The sequence below is a fragment of the Larimichthys crocea genome, chromosome IV, assembly GCF_000972845.2.
Source record: "Larimichthys crocea isolate SSNF chromosome IV, L_crocea_2.0, whole genome shotgun sequence".
Classification (NCBI taxonomy): domain Eukaryota; kingdom Metazoa; phylum Chordata; class Actinopteri; family Sciaenidae; genus Larimichthys; species Larimichthys crocea.
The window spans coordinates 4,709,600-4,728,810 of NC_040014.1; the positions used below are offsets into that span (position 1 = coordinate 4,709,600).

At 43.6% G+C, this 19,211-nt stretch overlaps 1 protein-coding gene across 3 annotated transcripts; it reads left to right on the plus strand.

The window, feature by feature from the left end:
* The first annotated feature begins 579 nt into the window (after positions 1–579).
* Positions 580–19,104, plus strand: LOC104922901 (amyloid-beta A4 precursor protein-binding family A member 1). Of its 3 annotated transcripts, none has more exons than XM_019272834.2 (13): positions 580–920; positions 5,877–7,875; positions 8,508–8,894; positions 9,372–9,411; positions 9,602–9,747; positions 14,025–14,057; positions 14,272–14,358; positions 14,610–14,810; positions 16,267–16,446; positions 17,039–17,251; positions 17,432–17,551; positions 17,699–17,839; positions 18,607–19,104. In XM_019272834.2, exons 2-13 carry the CDS (start codon positions 5,953–5,955, stop codon positions 18,676–18,678), a joined length of 3,543 nt encoding a protein of 1,180 aa, XP_019128379.2. In that variant the 5' UTR covers positions 580–920; positions 5,877–5,952; the 3' UTR covers positions 18,679–19,104. The 3 variants fall into 3 exon arrangements, with proteins under 3 accessions (XP_019128379.2, XP_019128381.2, XP_019128380.2); XM_019272836.2 differs by lacking the exon at positions 580–920 and adding an exon at positions 983–1,073; XM_019272835.2 differs by lacking the exon at positions 580–920 and adding an exon at positions 1,288–1,399.
* Positions 19,105–19,211: the final 107 nt, after the last annotated feature.

Consider the following 19,211-nt stretch of genomic DNA (forward strand, 5'->3'; position numbering starts at 1 on the left):
GTAGTTAATTGCTTATGCTGACTAACAGCTAAGTTAACAATTTGTTCTTGGTTAAAAAACATAAAAATGATGACTGGGCACAAACTAGAGCTGACAGGACACTACTTTTTCTACTTGTCCATCTCTTAAAGGTCCAGTGTGTAGAATTTAGTAATATCTAGTGGTGAAGTCTCAGATTGCAACCAACTGAAAACCCACTCCTCACCTCTCCCTTCACAGTTTAAGCATGAAGAAATTACCACAGCAGCTGTGCAACTTGTAAAAAAAACACAAAAGGTCCTATGTGGAGCCAGTGTTTGGTTTGTCCCTTCTGGGCTACTGTAGAAACAAAGTGGTTCAAAATGGTGGACTCCATGAAAGAGGACCCGCTCCCTGTGTAGATTTAAAAGGCTCCTAACATAAAGAGAATAATTCTTATTTTCAGGTGATTTTACACTAATAAAAAACTACTTATGAATATAACAATAATATAAATGACACACTGGACCTTTAAAGGTGATATGTTCAGAGCAGGTTGATTCACCTGCAGATAACAGCGACACCACCGACAGACCGTGGGAATATAAGCGCTCACGGTGTTGCAGTAGGTGGGCAGAGCCACAGCAGCAGCACTCTGCAGGCTGATGATGCTGATGGAGTAGGTGGGACGAGGCTACATTCATGGCCCTAAAGGACCGTGTGTGTGTCTGCAGCACCGGCATCAGCAGTGTTTGTAAAGGCGCTTTGTGCATCGCTAATCCGCTCTGATGTCACGGTGCAGAAGGAGGGGCCGCGCTCTCCGCTTTTAATCCGAGCAAGTTGCCTGGAGGAGGGACACAACCGAGTCAAACCAAGCCGAGCGGAGCCAAGGCACGGGTAGCACGCAGGGGCGATGTGTACTGCAGCATCCGGACCCGGGCCTCTCCTCCTCTGACATACAGGTAAATGAGTGAATGTCACGTCCGGCAGCCGGTGACGGGAAGCCCGGTTTAGTGCGGGGCAGGAGGGCGGGGTGAGAGTGTTCAGGTCGTTTTCACTGATGGCGGACCGACACCTGCGGAGATTTAATCTGAAGCAGGGAGGCGGACAGACAGGTGACAGCTTGCTTTCTTTACAAATGCATGTCAGCTGTTTAGTTATTAGGAACACAGTGAAAGACTATGGATAGACTTCATCAGCTGCATTTATACATCCCACCCTGTGTGGGCATCTTAAACCCACGGACCTCTCACTAATTGACAATGAGCACCCTAAATGAAGCTTTTGCCCTTTTTAACAGAATAAAATCGTTCAAGGCCATGGGAGGGGATTTAAGGAGCCTAAGTAAGCCTTCAAAATAAAAGCACTTGCCAGTTTGGCACTTGTTCATGGATTAATCTTCTCCCTCTGGAGCGATGGCGTAGTCTACATGTAAACACATGTAAGTAATACGACTATTGATGCATCCCAACATGAACCATATGCTGTCACTCTATGTGTGTGTGTGTGTGTGTGTGTGTGAGTGAGGGAGAGAGGATGAATCATGCTCTCAAGAATAGAAAGATGAGGAGAATCCTCCCAAAGTGAGGACAGCTAATGATTATTTTTTTTATTGTTTTCTCGACATATATCTGAAATGTCAGAAAGTGGTCCATGGTCATGTTCTCAAAAAGCTTGTTTGTTTCACCAACAGTCCTGAGATCAGCTTACTTGACTGAACTGTTACATAATTCAAAGAAAAGCAGCAAATCCTCCAGAGGAAGCAGTAAGGTGTGTGTGTGTGTGTGTGAGGTTTGCCATTTTGGATTGATTTGATCGATTCATGTATGAGTCATCGATGAATCGACCAATCCAATCCACCAGATTGTTTCAGTGCTTGTTGGGATTTGAGCAGACAGTAAAGACTAAATTAAATAAAGTGCAGTATTAAGGCCTGGGTTAAGGTCCAAATTTAAACTCATGGGTGTGTGTGAGAGAATATCATATTCACAAGTATGTTTTCATTAGTGTGTAATCACCTGGAAATAAGAATAGTTATATTTTTGTTGCTTTATGAGACTTCTATATCTGCAGAGGGAGTGGGTCAACCATGTTTCTACAGTAGCCCACACTGGCTCTTGCTTTTCCGTTTTTTCGCAGCCTCCATAGTTTCTCCTACACGTTTGGAGGAGGAGGGTGGACTGAGCCGTGTTCTAATTGGTAGATACAATGAAATCCTACACACTGGACCTTTTTAAATATGTCCGTACAATGTAATAGAAATGTGATATGAGGCTAGATGTCATTTGTGGAATGATCATCTTTAATCTCCTCTGTGTACCTTTGTAATTTCACCGTTTCCTGATCACTGCCCCACCCAGTGCGTGGCAGTCTGTTAACCTCATCACTTCAAATTATGAGTATGAAAATATTGCTTAGTATAAAACTATCATAATCATTTTTAAACACCTGCTGTCCAAATCTATTTTTAATCTCAAGTATTCACCAGGACATCTGTTTTAACCACGATTCTGTTTGGCTCTTGTGTTTACTGGAGCTGCAGTTTAATTTGACAGCGTCCTCGATAAATAATCAATAAATGAAATTAGTGAAATGAACAGCATCATATTCACAGAACTGATGATTGTCTCCAGATTATTAATTTGTGTAAATATCTTCTAGAAGCATCAATAGTCTAGTCAGGTCCAAAATATCATCCAGTTATTGACATTTCCCAAGGACAGAAAATGCTGATGGCAATGACATTTATTTTTTTTCTGACCAAATGATATCAAAATGTGACATGTCAGAAATGTTGTGATATTTGCTTTCTGTCCTTATGAAAGTCTAAACTAATTTTAGGCATGGAGGAAGTTAAAGACAGTTAATGAATTGATGTGATCACTGAAGGTCGTCGTGCGTACGTGTAGTACACGTGTGTTGTTGTCAGCGTGCGCTTGTCTGTCAGTAGAAGATGCACGAGTTAATGGGCTAGTAAATCCTCCGTCCCGCAGCTTTCACTGCAGCCTGACAGATGGAAGTGCAGTGCTCGGGTGAGCTCTGCGGGCATGTTTGTTTCACTGCCGGCCTCCCATGGCCATCTGTGACCCCGGGCAACCCTTCCTACCCGACCACCTCCCTCCCCTACCCTCCAAGTCACCCAACCATTGCCATCCAGCACGTAACTCAAGGCAGAGTGGGACATTAGCCACCCCGGGAGTCCGCCCTCACTCATGCTGCGTCCCTTCATGTTCCCTCTCGAGCAGTTGTGGTTTGTGCTCAGATTACAGGATCAACATTAACCCTTGCCCTCTGTGTCTCCTCTCTGTGCACGTGTTCGATTTTCAACTCTAGAATTGATACATCTGCACATATAAGATGGCAACCATGTCTGTTGCCTCTTAATTCAATATGAAGCGTGTTGATTGAAGAGGAGCTGCAGTAATTGACAGTTACATTAGGAGAGAGCTTCACGTTTGTTTACTAAGGTTACAGGAAATCCACTTACATGAACCTGTTTAGATAAAATCAAGAATCAAGATACACCATGATGCTGTGTGCTTATATGAAGAATCAAACTTTTTTAAGACAAACTAAAAGAAAAAAAACAACAAAAAACAATTTGCACAACTATAACAGATCACATCTTTAAGTAATATCCCTAAACCAGTAATATAAAATAGACTTTAATGATCCCACACTGGGGAAATTCACTTGTTACAGTGGCTCGTATACACAAGGTGGATAGGAAATGACTCATAAATAAGAAATATATAGAAGTAAATGAAAAAATAAAGTACCAAATAAAATAAAAAGTTATATATACTTTATATACTGTACCTTTCAAGTATAGATGCATGTTGGTTGATCATTTCTGTTGCACCTTTGTCATTTCACATTTAAGGTTACCACAAGAATTTGCTCCTCTGTCCAGTTTGGTCCAGATTTTTTTTGAATAATAAAGACAAATAATAATCAATTATCCTTTAATCAACATTACTTTTTAAACCCCTTTTAAATACATTGCTGATGCAAGGAATTCTGAAAATAAAAATCTGTAATCATGTTATGTATATAGAGTGCATATTTGCAGATCATTGTGATAAATAAAGTCAGTTTTCCATGTCCAAATGTTGCTTTCAATAAAAGATAAAATAAGATTTTGACAAACATGTGTAATAATCTAAAAACATATGGTTTGGACTCCTCCAATCGTGATTATTTTAGGACTCCACTGTTGTTGAGATGTTCAGCACAGAGCTGAGTTAAAAAATCTTGAGGAGATAAACATGGACGTCTTGTACATAACAATTTCTATAAATAGATCTCTGCATATGAATGCAGAATCTGTAGGCAGGGGGAGACTTTGGCATCAGAAGCGTTCTGATTTCTGTTTGCAGTCAGAGTTTTATAAACCATGTTTACAGGCTTAGGTTGCATGAAGGTGAACAGTCCGCATGAATAGCAAAACAGGCAGGACGCTTTGGCCGAAATGTTTTCTGGTTAAGAGACTGCATACAGTCACACATTTGTAAATTGATCATTAAAGTCAGATTAATAAGTTATGACAGCAGCTTCAGTGAAACATATGGAGTAGCAATAATGAGAAATGCTTTTAATCTTTCATAAACAAGCTTTAGCCCTCTGTCTCTCTTCAGACGGGACGCTTGTCTCTGCTGTCTACCTTTTCTGGAGCCAGTGTATTATTCCTGAAACATTTAGTAAGATTACGTTGTGGTGTCCTCTCTCAGCTCGTTGACCTCAGACACTGTGAAGCCTGCGATAAGAGATAACTGATGGATATCCTGATAGTCTCGTCATATTAAATAAATATCAAAACTGGGCTTCTGTCACACAGAGGACATTAATTATTCATATCACTGGCCTATTCATCTCTCTCTGTCAGGCCTGATCTGATACTAGAGCGATGTCCCCCCTTCTGTTCCTTCTGCCCTGCCTCCTCCTCCTCCTCCTTTTCTTTCCGCCCTGTGCCATCTGCCAGCTGCAGTTGGACTGATGAATGGGTTGCAGATTAAAGTGCACTGTACACCCAGATGTATCCCAGAGGATTTAGTTTTTTTTTTTTTTGCTATTAGCAATATAGAGACAGGGAGTCCCCGGCCTGATACTCAACATCACTGTAATATTTCCTGTTTGTGTGTGTGTGTAATCTCAGTCTAGTGGGAGGCTGCTTGAAGATGGACCGCCTCTAGTTGTGTAAAGTGTTTAGTCATCTCCTCAATGGCTGCACTCAATAAGTGGGTCGAACATCCTGCCGTCAAAGGCTCCCCCTGGCTGCATCCCAATGCCTCTCTGATCTACTCATCCATCCATTAGCTATACCTGCTTCGCTTATCCTTGATGGACGCAGGAGTGGCTGGTGCCAATCCCTAGCTTACAGTGGGCAAGAGGCGGCGTGCACCCCGGACAGTTCACCAGTTAATCACATGAAATGGATGGACAACCGTTAATGCTCGCAATCACACCGACAGGAAATTAGAGTCAGCAATTAACCTAATCCGCTTGTCTGTGGACTATGGGACGAAACCTCTTGTTGTGAGGCGACAATGCTTAAAGAATGTCTTCTATTCACTCCTGTCATGCCACTGTGTCGTCATTTTGACATACAGTCCAACACTCAAAGATATTCATTATCCATTGCAAAACATGTAATTTTCTTGATTAATAATCAGTTGAACCCTTGTTGTCTTAATACAAAGCGAATGTCAAAGAACTTTTCAGTCAAAAAGAACAAAATTTAAAAATATATATAAGTGAGCAAGACTAAGAAGCAAGCTTTTAACGCCACTTTTCACTGATTGCTGTGGAAACATTTCAGTCTGGGAAAGTATTGATGTTTAATATCCAGCCCTAATAAGCTTTCTGCTTTATGTAACATTAAACCTTTGCTTGTGTGATTTCCTGTCTGTCTCTCCCAGGCTGTGCTATGAGCTGGGTTTTTCTGGAGACCAGATGAGCATGTTCTAAAAATTGGAGTCGCAACACACCCCAGCCATGAGCCATAAGTATCAGGGAGAGGCATCTGGGGAAGCAGGTGAGGAGCACAAGGCGCCCCCAAGGAGCAGGCAGCCCAACGGGACGTCACCCGGGGAAGCTCCTGTACGTCGGTCCTGGAGGCCATGTCAGATGCTCAACCAGGATGGAGAACCGAATCCCCATCATCATCACCATCATCATCACCACCCTCCTCACCACCATCACCAACCACCCACAGGTCGTGGACCCCCTCGGCATCGTCGACGACCTCAGTCAGGGCATGGGCAGGGCCAAAGCCAGGCTCAGAGTCCTGGTCAGACCATAGTGGTTTCTCCTTCCAGGCCAGAAGAGGGCGAGATTCGAGAAACCGAGCCTCGTCCCGTCCAGCAGCCCCGCCCTGCTGTTGCCCGTTACCGGCGACATGGCGACCCTAACCCCAGGCTCAGAGGTCAAAGACAGAGGCCCCCGATCAGAGAGGTGCAGGACTCGTCACCTGGTGCAAATGACAGGGAGAGTCCAGCAGAGCTGCAGGTACAGCAACACTCATCAGGTGATCCTGTAATGGACCAATTGCAGGACCGGGGATCTCCTCACCAGACTCCAGTTGCTGTTGTCACCCCCACCCACCTCTCACCTGGTCCTGCGACCCATAACATGCAACTTCACTCCCGACACGCTCCTCCTGCTAAGGCGGAGGAGGACCTCCAGGAGTGTAAAGTGGAGTGTGAAGAGGAACCAAAGGAAGTTAAGGAGAAGGAAGAAGACCAAGAACAGGCAGAGGATGACGGAGACCACCACTCAGACACTGGTCGCTCCAGTCATGATGACATGCAGGTGGTCGATGGAGCAGAGGAGCGAGCGGAGAGGGTCGAAGAGGATCAGGAAGAAGTGATGGATGATGTGGCGGAGGACATTGCAGCTCAGGGAAGTGAAATCACTGATCTCTGCTCTGACACAGAGAGCGCCGCCTCGCTCAGTATGGACGGACCTCTCCACAGCCCACCGCCCCTTCAGTCCCCAACTCCTCCTTCGTCCCCTGACGTTCCACCTTTCCCTCAGCTGGACCACTTCAGTGAGGAAACCAGCTTGAGCCCTCTGCCTGACAACGACCTGCTACCCGACGATGAAGAAGAAGAAGAAGAAGATGAAGAAGATGAAGATGATGATGAGGATTGCTCTGAGTCATGCTCGCTGTCTCGTTTCACCTCCAGCTCTGAATCTTATCCAAAAACCTATGCAGACTTTTATTCAGAGTCCCACCAAAAATCCTACACGGAGCCTGTTTATGAGTCATACCCGGAGCCAAAATCCCATCCTAACTCTTTTCCCGAGCCCCTTAAGACCTCCTACCCTGAATTACACAGAGAACCTCGCAGGCAATCTGGTTGGAGGACAGAGCCTATTGAGGCCCAGCAGGAGTCCCGCCAAGAGCCCTTTACCAGCCATAGACACGAGAATGTACAAAAAGGGGCTCCATCCTCCTCCACCAAGAGCTCCCATTATGCCCCGAGGCAGGGCAGAGACCGCGCTTCACATCACCCCCCTCAGGACCGCTCTGTTGGCTGCCGGCTGCACCACTATGACGGACAGTCTGACGGTGAGGGTGACAGCGCCGATCAAAGTCCCGTTCCCAAAAACCGCAGGCAGGCACCCAGGCAAGCTGAAACCCAGGCCAAGAGCTCCTCGTCTGGGCAGAGCAGCTCTGGAGAAGCCCAGGAGGAGCGGAACATGGCGGGTCTCCACGGGGAGGAATGTACAAGGGGCTCAGGAGACGCCATCAGCATGGCGATTAAAGACATTAAGGAGGCGATTGAGGAGGTGAAGACTAAGACAGTCCGCTCCCCCTACACACCTGACAAGCCTGTGGATCCCATTTGGGTGATGAGGCAGGAGGTCAGCCCCACAGAAGATGCGTACCCACTGCAGACTACAGCTGACCATGTAAGTATGACTTCACTCATGGTTCACTCAATGCTTATTTCCATTAAATCTATTATTTTCTTGATTGAGCGATTAGATGTTTGGTCCAGGAAATGGTGAAAAATGTTTCCTAAAGCCAAGACATGTCCACAAATGTCTTGTTTTGTCCACAACCCAAAAATGGACCCATAGAGGAAGCAAACAGCTCGCCTGGCTTTGTTTAAAGTTTAAAACTCTTTTGTGTTGTTGTGTCTTGTGTTTAACACAAAAGTGCAAAAGTGACATTCTTAAGGTTATCTTTTGATATTTGTGGTTGGCTATTTGTATTTTTTATTCTAAAGTATTGAACTCTCTCTTTAAGGCTGTGCTGATGAGTGACATTGTCCAAGGAGTTTGCTCTGCAGTGTTGCAATAATTAAATTAGATTTCATCGCTTTCAGGAAGCAAGCAAACCAAAGATTTACATCCCTGGCTCTCATTTCATTTTGTGCTTGGATTAATGCCCAAATCCTGAATCGTGTATTGTCGGAATAAGCCGTCAGCTGATTTGTAAATGCATTGCGGTTTCAAAGGAGTGATATTTATGTAAAAATACTTCTACTACTAATTCTACTTAATTCGTTTTCTCCTTTTCGTTCTGTCTCCTTCCTCAGTCTTCTCCTCACTCCCCCTCGCAGTCAGCGTCTGAGTCTCCATCCCGCTACGCTCCTGTTCCGGCCCGGGAGCCGGTTAGTCCTCTGAGAGTTGAGTCAGCCCGAGCGCTTCATCCCCAACATTACCACCAACAGCAGCCCCAACAAAACCATCACCACCACCAAGGCCACCATTCACAGCAGAGGGACACGGCAAGGCCGCCGCAGCAGACGTACGCGAAGCCACAACAGTATGCACACGTGCCGCCCAATCAGCACCAACAGCGTCAACATCCGCATCAACAGCAACAGACCCAACATCAACAACAGCATCAGCAGCTTCCAGCTCAGCAGCCGCGTCCACAAGTTCAGCCACTGTCGCCTCCACAGCAGCCGTCTGTCCAGGAGGTGAGAGTTCACTCGTAGACATCCATAAATCTGGAAAATACAGAATAAAAAAATCTGAACTTTACTCTGAAGTTTACTTCTTCTGTCGTCTGCACATCCATAGGTACATTGCAAACAGCTAATTCAGCATGATTTTAATGCTGCCAGTGTGCAAATGTAAACAAACACAGGCAAAAACCTGGGCTCAAGTTTTACAGTGTCACTCTCTGAAACCATGGCAACAGGGATAATAAATCCTGCAGGCAGGAAGGCAGACAGACAGGCAGGCAAGCAGGAAAACAGGCAGACAGACAGGCAGGCAGGCAGGCAGGCAGGCAGGCAGGCCTTGTAAAAGATGCCTGCCTGCCTGCGCAGCAGCTAAATGGCTGACAGCAGTAAAAGTCTTGCAGAATGTAAATGAGACAGGAGAGAGCTGCAGTATGGAAACAGAAATGATAAAGATGGTGATAGTAGTTTTTTCTTTTTGTGCCTTCTCAGATTCGCAGATCTCTTCCTCAGTTTCCGACATTTGTGGACGGTGAGTGGACAAATAAAAGTCACATCATTCTCACCTCCATCACTGTTCATCTGCTGACAGAAAACACAAAAGTAGTGTTTTCATATTTCACTTCATTTAGACGTGTCGTTTTCACCAGATCTTCACTTTTTAATCTGTATGAGTGTGTGTGTGTATGTGTGTGCCTAACGAGTGCATTCTGTTTGTGCAGTCCCAGGACCGTGTGACCCCGAAGACCTGATTGACGGCATCATCTTTGCTGCCACCTACCTGGGCTGCACCCACCTGCTGTCGGAGAGGACGCCCACAAAGAGCGCCCGCATGCAGCAGGCGCAGGAAGCCATGAGCAGAGTGCGGGTGAGAGCAAACTACAGCTTAGTCTATTTCCTGCAGTTGTATCATTGTGTCCTTCTTTCACTTACTCAGTATTCTCTTCAGGATGACACTCAGTATGTGTAGTTTACTCTATGGTGAGCAGTGAACTGAGATTTTTGACACTTCATCATCAGCAGTTTGCATCATCACTGACAGGTGTAGTGTTATCTGGCTCCAATTTTTTTTTTTGCCTCCATTAAATGATGTGTATTCACATTTGGCTTCAGATGGAACAAACTCAATACAGGATACAATTTATGATAGTGGTATAAAATCATTTTCACAACCTTAAAGCTTGTTTAACTTCAGGATTTGAATTAATAATTTGCAACAGTCGTCGAGGAGCTTAAAGATCAAATCCAGGGCTCCTTGTTATGGCGATATATTTTCTAACACATTCGGACAGGTCGTCAGTGATGTAACCCAGGCTAGCTTCATACTTTGGTCTTTTAAAGTCACAAACCCTCAGTAGGAAGCGCAGCCAGCGGGCGAAAAAGTGCCCGGGTTTGTGCACAATGCATCATCGACAGATCACTGCTCCTGATGCACAGCCACACAGGCTTTTCTCCTCAGCTTCAGTGGATGTTATATAAAGTTATGACCAAGACTGTGAAGCCCCCCCAGACACTGTGTAGACCCTTTCAGCTCCAGCCACAGTGCATTAAGTCAGGAACGTCAAGGAAAAAACACACGATCACAGCGAATAAACATCGCAGTATATATAAATGTGGTTTGTATCACACCTGTTTGTTGTTTTTGCTGCTCATGTAATCATAAATATTCAGTCATCATATCGGATACACCAAAAGAAAAAGATTTGCACATTCTGAGTGAATGTCAGGGTCAGCTGAGGGCAGGTCGTGTCAGGGAGCATGGCGATGGCTTACAGTGACAGCGTGGCATTCAAGCGCAGAGCCGTGTGAATGTGAGAGAGATGAGCAGTAAGACGTTTCCATCTTAGAGAGAAGTGTAGAAAGTCAGAGGTGGGAGGAGGACGGGAGCTGAGCCTGGCTGACTGACAGTTCCAGGACATCGCCTCCATTAAGGTCTGAGAAACCTACAGGGACGGAGAAGGTTAGAGGCTGTGTAATGATGAGCGGGATACACGAGACATTTTACTGTTTGTGACAGCGAACGTCTCACTTGCAGGGATGCACCGATCCGAGTCAAGGTAGTGGCTGATGCAGAGAACTGATCTGACACCAGTGTTGTTTTTAAATCCGTAAAAAGCCCAGCGTGTGGAGCTGAGTGATGTTAGTCTGTAACCACCTGCTAAACAAGCAGCTGATTTAGTATCGGCAGTGCACATACAGTATACGATACTGTTAGCTCACCTCAGAAAATGAACAGACCAAAACAGAAAACTGTGTTTACTTCAGTCACATCAGGCTGAGTGAATAACATCTGATTTAAGAGCATACTTTGTTTTTTTGTCCTGCATGAATAATTTATCTAATCAGTTAATTAATGGCATGTCAGTAAGTCAGATACGTGGTACTTTATGTGGTACATGATGACATAATAATAATAACAACACTGTATCATGATAACAACAACATAATAGTAAACAAAAATAAGCCTCAGATTCATAAATGAGAGGACAGGCATAAGAAAAAAAAACACTGTTAAAAAACTCATACATGCATATTTACACATAAAGAATGTGCATTTATAAATGAAATATATATAGAAATTGTGTTATTTTTAAATGGATATTCCATAAAGGGAAGCTACTGACCTCACAAACTTTCACAAACAGAATCACAGACATAAAACATCACTATAATGAAAAATACACCAAGAATGAAATAATAACATTAAAGTCTGTGTGTGAAAATATCTTTTTAAGATGGACGCTGATTATTACACATGATGCCAAATCTAAAATGATCTGACATAGTGGAGGTGATATGACGCCTCTTTACAGAGTGATATATCGTGACGTCCACCACAGGTCAGGAGTCAGGCTCCAGTTCGTGATGATGATGAGACGTGTAGCCTGAGGAGTCGTTGAAATGGGAAACACTGACGTCTTTGCTCCGAGCTCAGAGAGACAACAACAACAACAACAACAAGTCTTTACAAAGTAACATTTCGTGACCACAGTAACAGATTAGTTAGCACGACATGTCAGCTCTGACAGAGCACTGTTTATAGAAGTGAGATCAGATATAGACAGAACATGAGGCTGCTTTCATGGCAGACCGGAAGTAACATAATGTGTTCTGGTGAAATGAAAATGTCAAAAATCATGACGCATGAAAACTGCATTTGGTTATTCACCCAGTCTCTGAATGTTAACGTTAACTCAGCAGCATGAGTCTGAGCCTGACACAGTCTTCATCTTTATTCGACTGTCATCAATTTACTTCTTACTCATCTTAACATTACAAGTTTCATAACTCCAATTCATATTTTTAGAAGTACCTTCGCTACACATGAAAACAGTTTTAATAGAAGAACAAAAAATTGGGTGACCCTTGACTGACCTTTACTAGAACCTGCTTTGTTGTGTGGCATCTACAATTCTGATGTAACTGCATGTACAGCTTGTTCAGGTTCTCTTAGTATAGCTGGAATTGAACAGTTTGTTTCAAATATCTAATTAGAGTGATTATAATTAAGTTATTGATTATTAGTCTGTTATTAGGTTAAGTTAAGTTAAGTTAAGTTAAGTTAAGTTAAGTTAAGTTAAGTTAAGATAGAATTTAATAATCCCACACCAGGGACATTCACTTGTCACAGCTCATATACAGAAGGTTGATAGAAAAGTCATGAAGTCTGGCTGGTGTTTAAAGCGTCTGTTGGAATGAAGGACCTGTGGCAGCGCTCCTTCTTACATGGTGGGAGTAGCAGTTGTAGCATTGTTGTATCAGCTTAGCATTAACATGTAGATCTTGTATTTGGGTTTACTGAAACAAGGAAATCTAAACTTGTGAGCTGACGTGGGACAAACAAACAGGCACCACCAGAGTGACACTCTGACTTTTCTGGAACATACATTAAGTTTGTTGTGTCTTGGGGGGAGTTAGATGAGAAGAGTTTCATCTGTGTTTAAAAAAAAAAGAGTTAGTTCCAGGACATGATCCTAAAACCTTCTTTGTTTCTGGGTGAGGCTGGCATCTTCAAGCGTGTTCATGTTCTCTTAGTATAGTTGGAGTAGAACAATCTGTGAAAAAATATGTAATTGCAAGTTACTTCAATGAAATTGTAGTCCACAACTCCAGGCCTCAAATAGACAGGAAATGATCACATATCATCAAAGAACACAAGTCGTCTCATTACAGTTTAACTGGGAGACTCCAGTCTGTGTTTACCACCCACCTGTTCTCATAATATTACATATTATGCAAGTATTTTTGAACATCTGTTCAAAAGAAGACTCACCAGTCTGTTGGTTATTGTGAACAGGATAAAGAACACAGTCCACTCAGAGTGGTGTTTTTTTTTTCTCAAAGATCTTTGTGTACTCACAGTCACATGCAGAGAGCACTAACCAGGCAAGCAGCCAAGAGTTTAACATTGCACTGGTCTTGAAGCAGCTAACGAGCTTACGGCTGATTAATTGATTGATTGTTAAGAGTAATATCCCGAGATGATGTCACCAAACCCAAACACAGGTACATAACAAATCTAGATCATTCAACCCTGAACAGCTTCCACAAAGTGTCCAACACATCAGGACCACTTCCTGCTGATGTGAAACCAACGGTGGTCTGAATCCGGGTTAAAAAGCTACGATCCTCTTCGCTTTCACAGATAAAATCAACTTCAGTCACATCTCTGCTGATGAAGGCAAGCGGACAGATTCGGATGTCAGACCTTGAAATAACACAGATACAGTTTAGAGAGCAAACAGTGGTCGACAAGCCGAGCTTTTTGGATAACGCACACAGACCCTGAGCTGCGACGAGGCGTCAGCAACGAACACATGAGGTCGCTTTGTCTTTCTTCGGGGGTCGATTGTGTCACGTCGATGAAGAGGAAACTTTTGATAGTGTTTGCCTCAAAAAGGCCTCTGGCAGCCCGCTGTTGTCAGATGTGATAGACAGTAACATCACTGTCCTCCCACACGCACACACACACAAACACATAAACACACACACACCTTTAAGGTCCTTTTTTCCCTTAATTTGGCATTTGGATTGAAGACGGTCTACAGTGAATAAGGCGATTGGGATTCTAAAAATCAGTTTCTTGTCCTGTTGTCGTCATTTTCTCTTGTCATGAGTCTCTTTTCTGTTTCATGATCACTGCAGGCTGCTCAGAAGCAGGCAAAGAACAGGAAAAAGGTACGTTTGCTTTATGATCCTACATGTTAATCTTAACTCTAGTGTGATTGTTTTCATTTGTCACGTGCAGAGAAACTGGTATTTTGCTTTCATTCGAGTTATTTTGGTCCGTTGGATTTGATGGCTCTGACAGTTGTGTGTAGTCGCTCTGCTCTTCCTTCGCTTGCCGTTCATCAGCCTGTTGCTTCTCCTGTTCATTCTCTCGCCTGTGCAGAGCCCCGACGGGGAGGCTCCGTCCACCGCCGAGGTCGACCTGTTCATGTCCACGCAGAGAATCAAAGTCCTCAATGCAGACACTCAGGTATCAAAATGATAACACGCATCCTTTTCTTATCAATAAATAACTCACATCCTTCAGCACTGGAGGAACAGCATAGATGATCGGTCAGATTCCTTCAACAGTCAGCGTGTGAAGCAGCAGGCTCTTCCTGCAGTCCCCTCCAAACCTCATTAAAACCTTTGGATTTAGCAGCTGTAGTGTCACGGTATCTCGTCAGCACCCGTGGAGAACCGCTTAATTAAGAGTACTTCATGTCTTGTTTGCATCGTCAGGAGTCTTTAATGGACCTGCCACTGAGGACGATCTCCTACATAGCCGACATCGGGAACATGGTGGTGCTGATGGCCCGGGGGAAGATGGTGCGGTCCCGCAGCGCGCAGGAAAACCTGGACAACACAGCTGAGCAAACCACCATGACCCACGATGACAGACGGCTGTACAGGATGATCTGCCACGTCTTCGAGTCCGAGGATGTGAGTTATTGATTATTAGCACCACTGTGACATCTGGAACAACACATTAAGTTTGTTGTCTTGCTGGAGTTAGAAGAGTTTCATCTGTGTGTGTTCAGTACAGAGTCAGGTCCAGGACAAGTTTAAATGAGCTTTGTACAAACATTGGAAGAAGCAGAAAAATACAACAATACCTACAGCAACTCATCATTTAAATGTTTTTTCTTGTTAGTTGAAATAGTCGAATAGTTGAGAGAGAGAGAAAGGTGACTTATAAGATAAAACACTTTTTTTTTTTAAGTCACAATGTCCCATGTTCAGTTTCAGCACGCACTGTGATGTAACTATGACAGCTTTAGAGTTGTTAACATTTAGAAGCTTCCAGTGTTTGTGCTAAACTAGGCTAAACATGTCAGCGCTACTTTTGTAAAAAAAAAAAAAAGATTATTGAAAAGAAAGCAAGAGAAAGTTTCCCAAATGATTCATTTATACCTCGATATCTGCCACTATGTGGAGCTAAGTACATTAGCAGCAGGAAATGTACTACTGACTTAAGTAACTTGTGCATTAAAATATTAACTTTAATTCAGCCTGCAGCAGCATGTTGTGGAAGTTCAAAAGATAATCCTGGTGATTTCTAACGTGGTCATGCTTCTGTAAGTTTGATAAAAACAGAAGAAGTTTTGAAAAAACTTTCTTATGTAATATTTTTAAATAGTTTAAATGACAGGTGTGTAGGATGTGGTGACATCTGGCTGTGTGGCTGCTGATTGCAACCTCATCGCCTCACCCTCTCCTTTCTGGCATGGGAATATATGTGGATGTAAGAATCTTGAAAGGCTCCAAGTAGATCCAGTGTTTAGTTTGTCCATTGTGGGCTACTGTAGAAACATGGCGGCCTCTGTGTCTGTAGATATTTTCAGGATATGTTACCTGATCAGGTGCTTATACACTAATGAAAACTTAGTTATACATATTATATTACATTCATACCATATTCTGCAAATAGAATATTAAAATCTGACACACTGAACCTCGTTATGCTGCTTCGTTATGACTGTGTGGCTGTCAACAACTGTCATCAGATTTTGAGCATAATATCGCTAAATCCTGAAAAGTTCATGGAGCAAAATATTGTTTTCATGTTAGGAAGCTCATTGGGAAAATATGTTTTCAGGCCCTTTAAGACTGATTTTAGATCTATAGTTAGAGTTCAGTCCATGTAAACAAGTAAGAAAGGAGCGCAGCCTGTCAGTAAGAGTCCTTACAAGTGCTGTACCACTGAGTGTGTGTGTGTGTGTGTGTGTATGTGTGTGTAGTGGGATGTAAACAAGCCTTTTAAACATGAGGTCTGTGCTCAGTTTGTGCAGACAAAATTCCCACAGGCATTACGAAAGTTAGCGTCATTCATGATCCCTTATCCTCATCTTCCTCTCCCCTCCCTCTCTCTCTCTCTCTCTCTCTCTCTCTCTCTCAGGCCCAGCTCATCGCTCAGTCCATCGGTCAGTCCTTCAGCGTCGCCTACCAGGAGTTTCTCAGGGCAAACGGCATCGACCCCGAGGACCTGAGCCAGCGGGAGTACAGCGACCTGCTCAACACTCAGGACATGTACAACGACGACCTCATCCACTTCTCCAAGTCAGAGAACTGCAGAGACGTAAGTGAACCAGCAGGTGGCGGCAGAGTCGCAGCAGGTCTCTGTTTACCTCTTATGCTGAAGTTTATTTTTTACCTTTGAACTATACACGTCTGCTGCTGATGATGATGATGATGAATAGAATATTCTACTTGATGTTACGTATGATGTTTGTATCATTTGTACATCTAGAGTCCAGTGCATCCCTTCAGTTCAGTCCAGGTCAAGTTCATTTGAGCCAGTGCCATTACATTTCTGCTCTGTGAGTTTGCCTTCCGGTGATTCAAATGAGCAGCTGGTTTAAAAGTCACAGCTGTGTGACGGTGACTGAAAAATGTTATTTAAAAAAAAAAGTATGACCCAGTATGAAGGTGAATTTGAGACGCTCAAACTGGTCTGACCTCAGACCCTCCTCTCGCTGCTCTGGATGCCTCCTGTCAGCTCGCATTTTTCAGAATTGTGAAGTTGGTTGTGAGAATCTGAAAATGGGTGCAGCCTCTTCACGCTGTTCTGTTTTTGAAAGATTTAAATTTGAGGATATTCTTTTTAATGTTATGATGAGGACACAGTGAGAGAAAAGCCGTACAGATGAAGAAAACATGTTTGGCTGCAGGTTTACATCGAGAAGCAGAAAGGAGAGATCCTGGGTGTGGTGATAGTGGAGTCGGGCTGGGGCTCCATCCTCCCCACCGTCATCATCGCCAGCATGATGCACGCCGGCCCGGCCGAGAAGTCTGGCCGACTCAACATCGGAGACCAGATCATGACCATAAACGGGACGAGTCTGGTGGGTTTACCGCTCAGCACCTGCCAGAGCATCATCAAGGTGAGCTGCTGCTCTCAGTTCAGTTCAGACAAACTATTCTTTACTTGCTTCTTTGGGGAGATAGCAAAATATTTGTGTGCCGTTTGTGATGCACTCAAGAACTGATCAGATTTTCAACTATCACACATCTTCTTGTGCGTTACTGTCTCCTGTTGCTAACCAGCCACCGTCTTCCCACAGGGTCTCAAGTCTCAGTCCAGGATCAAGATGAACATCGTCAGGTGTCCCCCTGTCACCATGGTGCTCATCCGCAGGCCGGACCTCAGATACCAGCTGGGCTTCAGCGTCCAGAACGGCATCGTGAGTGTCTCTCTCACACATACACACACACACACATTCAGGAGAAGTTATTTTATTATTAAGAGCTTTTATTTTAACAGTGCCAGTTTCTTAGCAACAGACACGGAGCAGTGCTCGTTAATGATGATGCTGTATGTGTGTGTGCAGATCTGCAGCCTGATGAGGGGAGGCATCGCAGAGAGAGGAGGTGTTCGCGTCGGTCACCGCATCATCGAGATCAACAGCCAGAGTGTCGTGGCGACGCCTCACGAGAAGATCGTTCAGATTCTGTCCAACGCCATGGGAGAGGTGAGACGGAGCTTTTTATGGTGTGAAGATCATGAATTTAACTGAAATAGAAAAAACTGTTTTTTCCTGCCTGCATAAAAGAATTCTCTTTATAAGTTAGCACTTCCTGCTCAGATGTTTCACATTAAAAGTGTTCCAGTAGTTCAAAAGGACAAGATGTCCTCCCTTTCATGAGGAGCTTTTAATTTGAAACATTGGCAGGAAGTGTTCAGTTTCATTGTTGATAGTGTGATGGAGATCGAAAGGGCAGCAACGTTCAAACAACTGGACCTTGAACAGTATTTACAGCACTGTTGATTCCTCATCTACAACCAGTTATACTCCACACTCGTTATTCAGACACCATATTTTATGAATATTTATTGTATTTAAAGAACCTTGAGCCAAATTGTGATTTGTGATACTGGGCTATTTATGGTTCACTGGTGGTTCAGAGTGGGTTTGGACCCTGGATCAACAAGCCATATTTTCATGAAATTCATTTTAAATATTCAGATAGTCATCTTCCCCAGAGGAGGAATCCTATACATTCGACAAACCCTGTTATCTGTTGTAGTGCTCAGCTCACTTCTACGTCCCCATTTTTACGTACAAAAAATAGAAATATCTTAAGTGCAGGTCACATTCCTGCTCCCAAGAGGATGAGCCCTTTAGATTTTATGACCCCCATGATCTTTCCTCTCAGGGGAAATGTCCCATTTTAAGCTGCACTACTACAAAGGCTCTAAAAATAACTGTTTGTTGTTGTTGTTTTCTTTCTGCTCCAGATCCACATGAAGACGATGCCTGCAGCCATGTACCGTCTGCTGACAGCACAGGAGCAGCCCGTCTACATCTGAACACACACTTCTCCCTCTTTTCACAGCGTCACTCAGTCTTTACTACTGTCCATCAGTCTTTCAGTTGTTTCAAACACCTTTTCTCCTCTCCGTATCCTGTTTGATACCACTTGACTTGCCTTAATCTGTACAGTACACTGTCATGTAAACATGTACATCTACAGTATGACAGCAGAAGGCAGATTATCTCACTAGGCTGAGTGTTAATGTAACGTGTTATGTTTGACCAAAGAGAAATCGTGGGTTTTATTGTGTATATTTAGGTGGCAAACAGACTAAATATTACCTTTGGTTGAATAGCTGTAATATCTGAATGTACTCTAATCATGTTGGACCTATAAATTGTCAGGGCGACCCAGGACTGAAGTGGTCAAGTTAAAGGGGAATGCATGTACAATTCTGCTGAATAAACTCTGAAGAAAAGGCCTTGGTTAGTATACTGTGGTTTGTTTGTTCTTTCCAAAACTGAATGTAGTTAGCTGTTAATTCAGGGAATGTACGACGCTTCAGTTCAAGAGCGATGATAAATTACT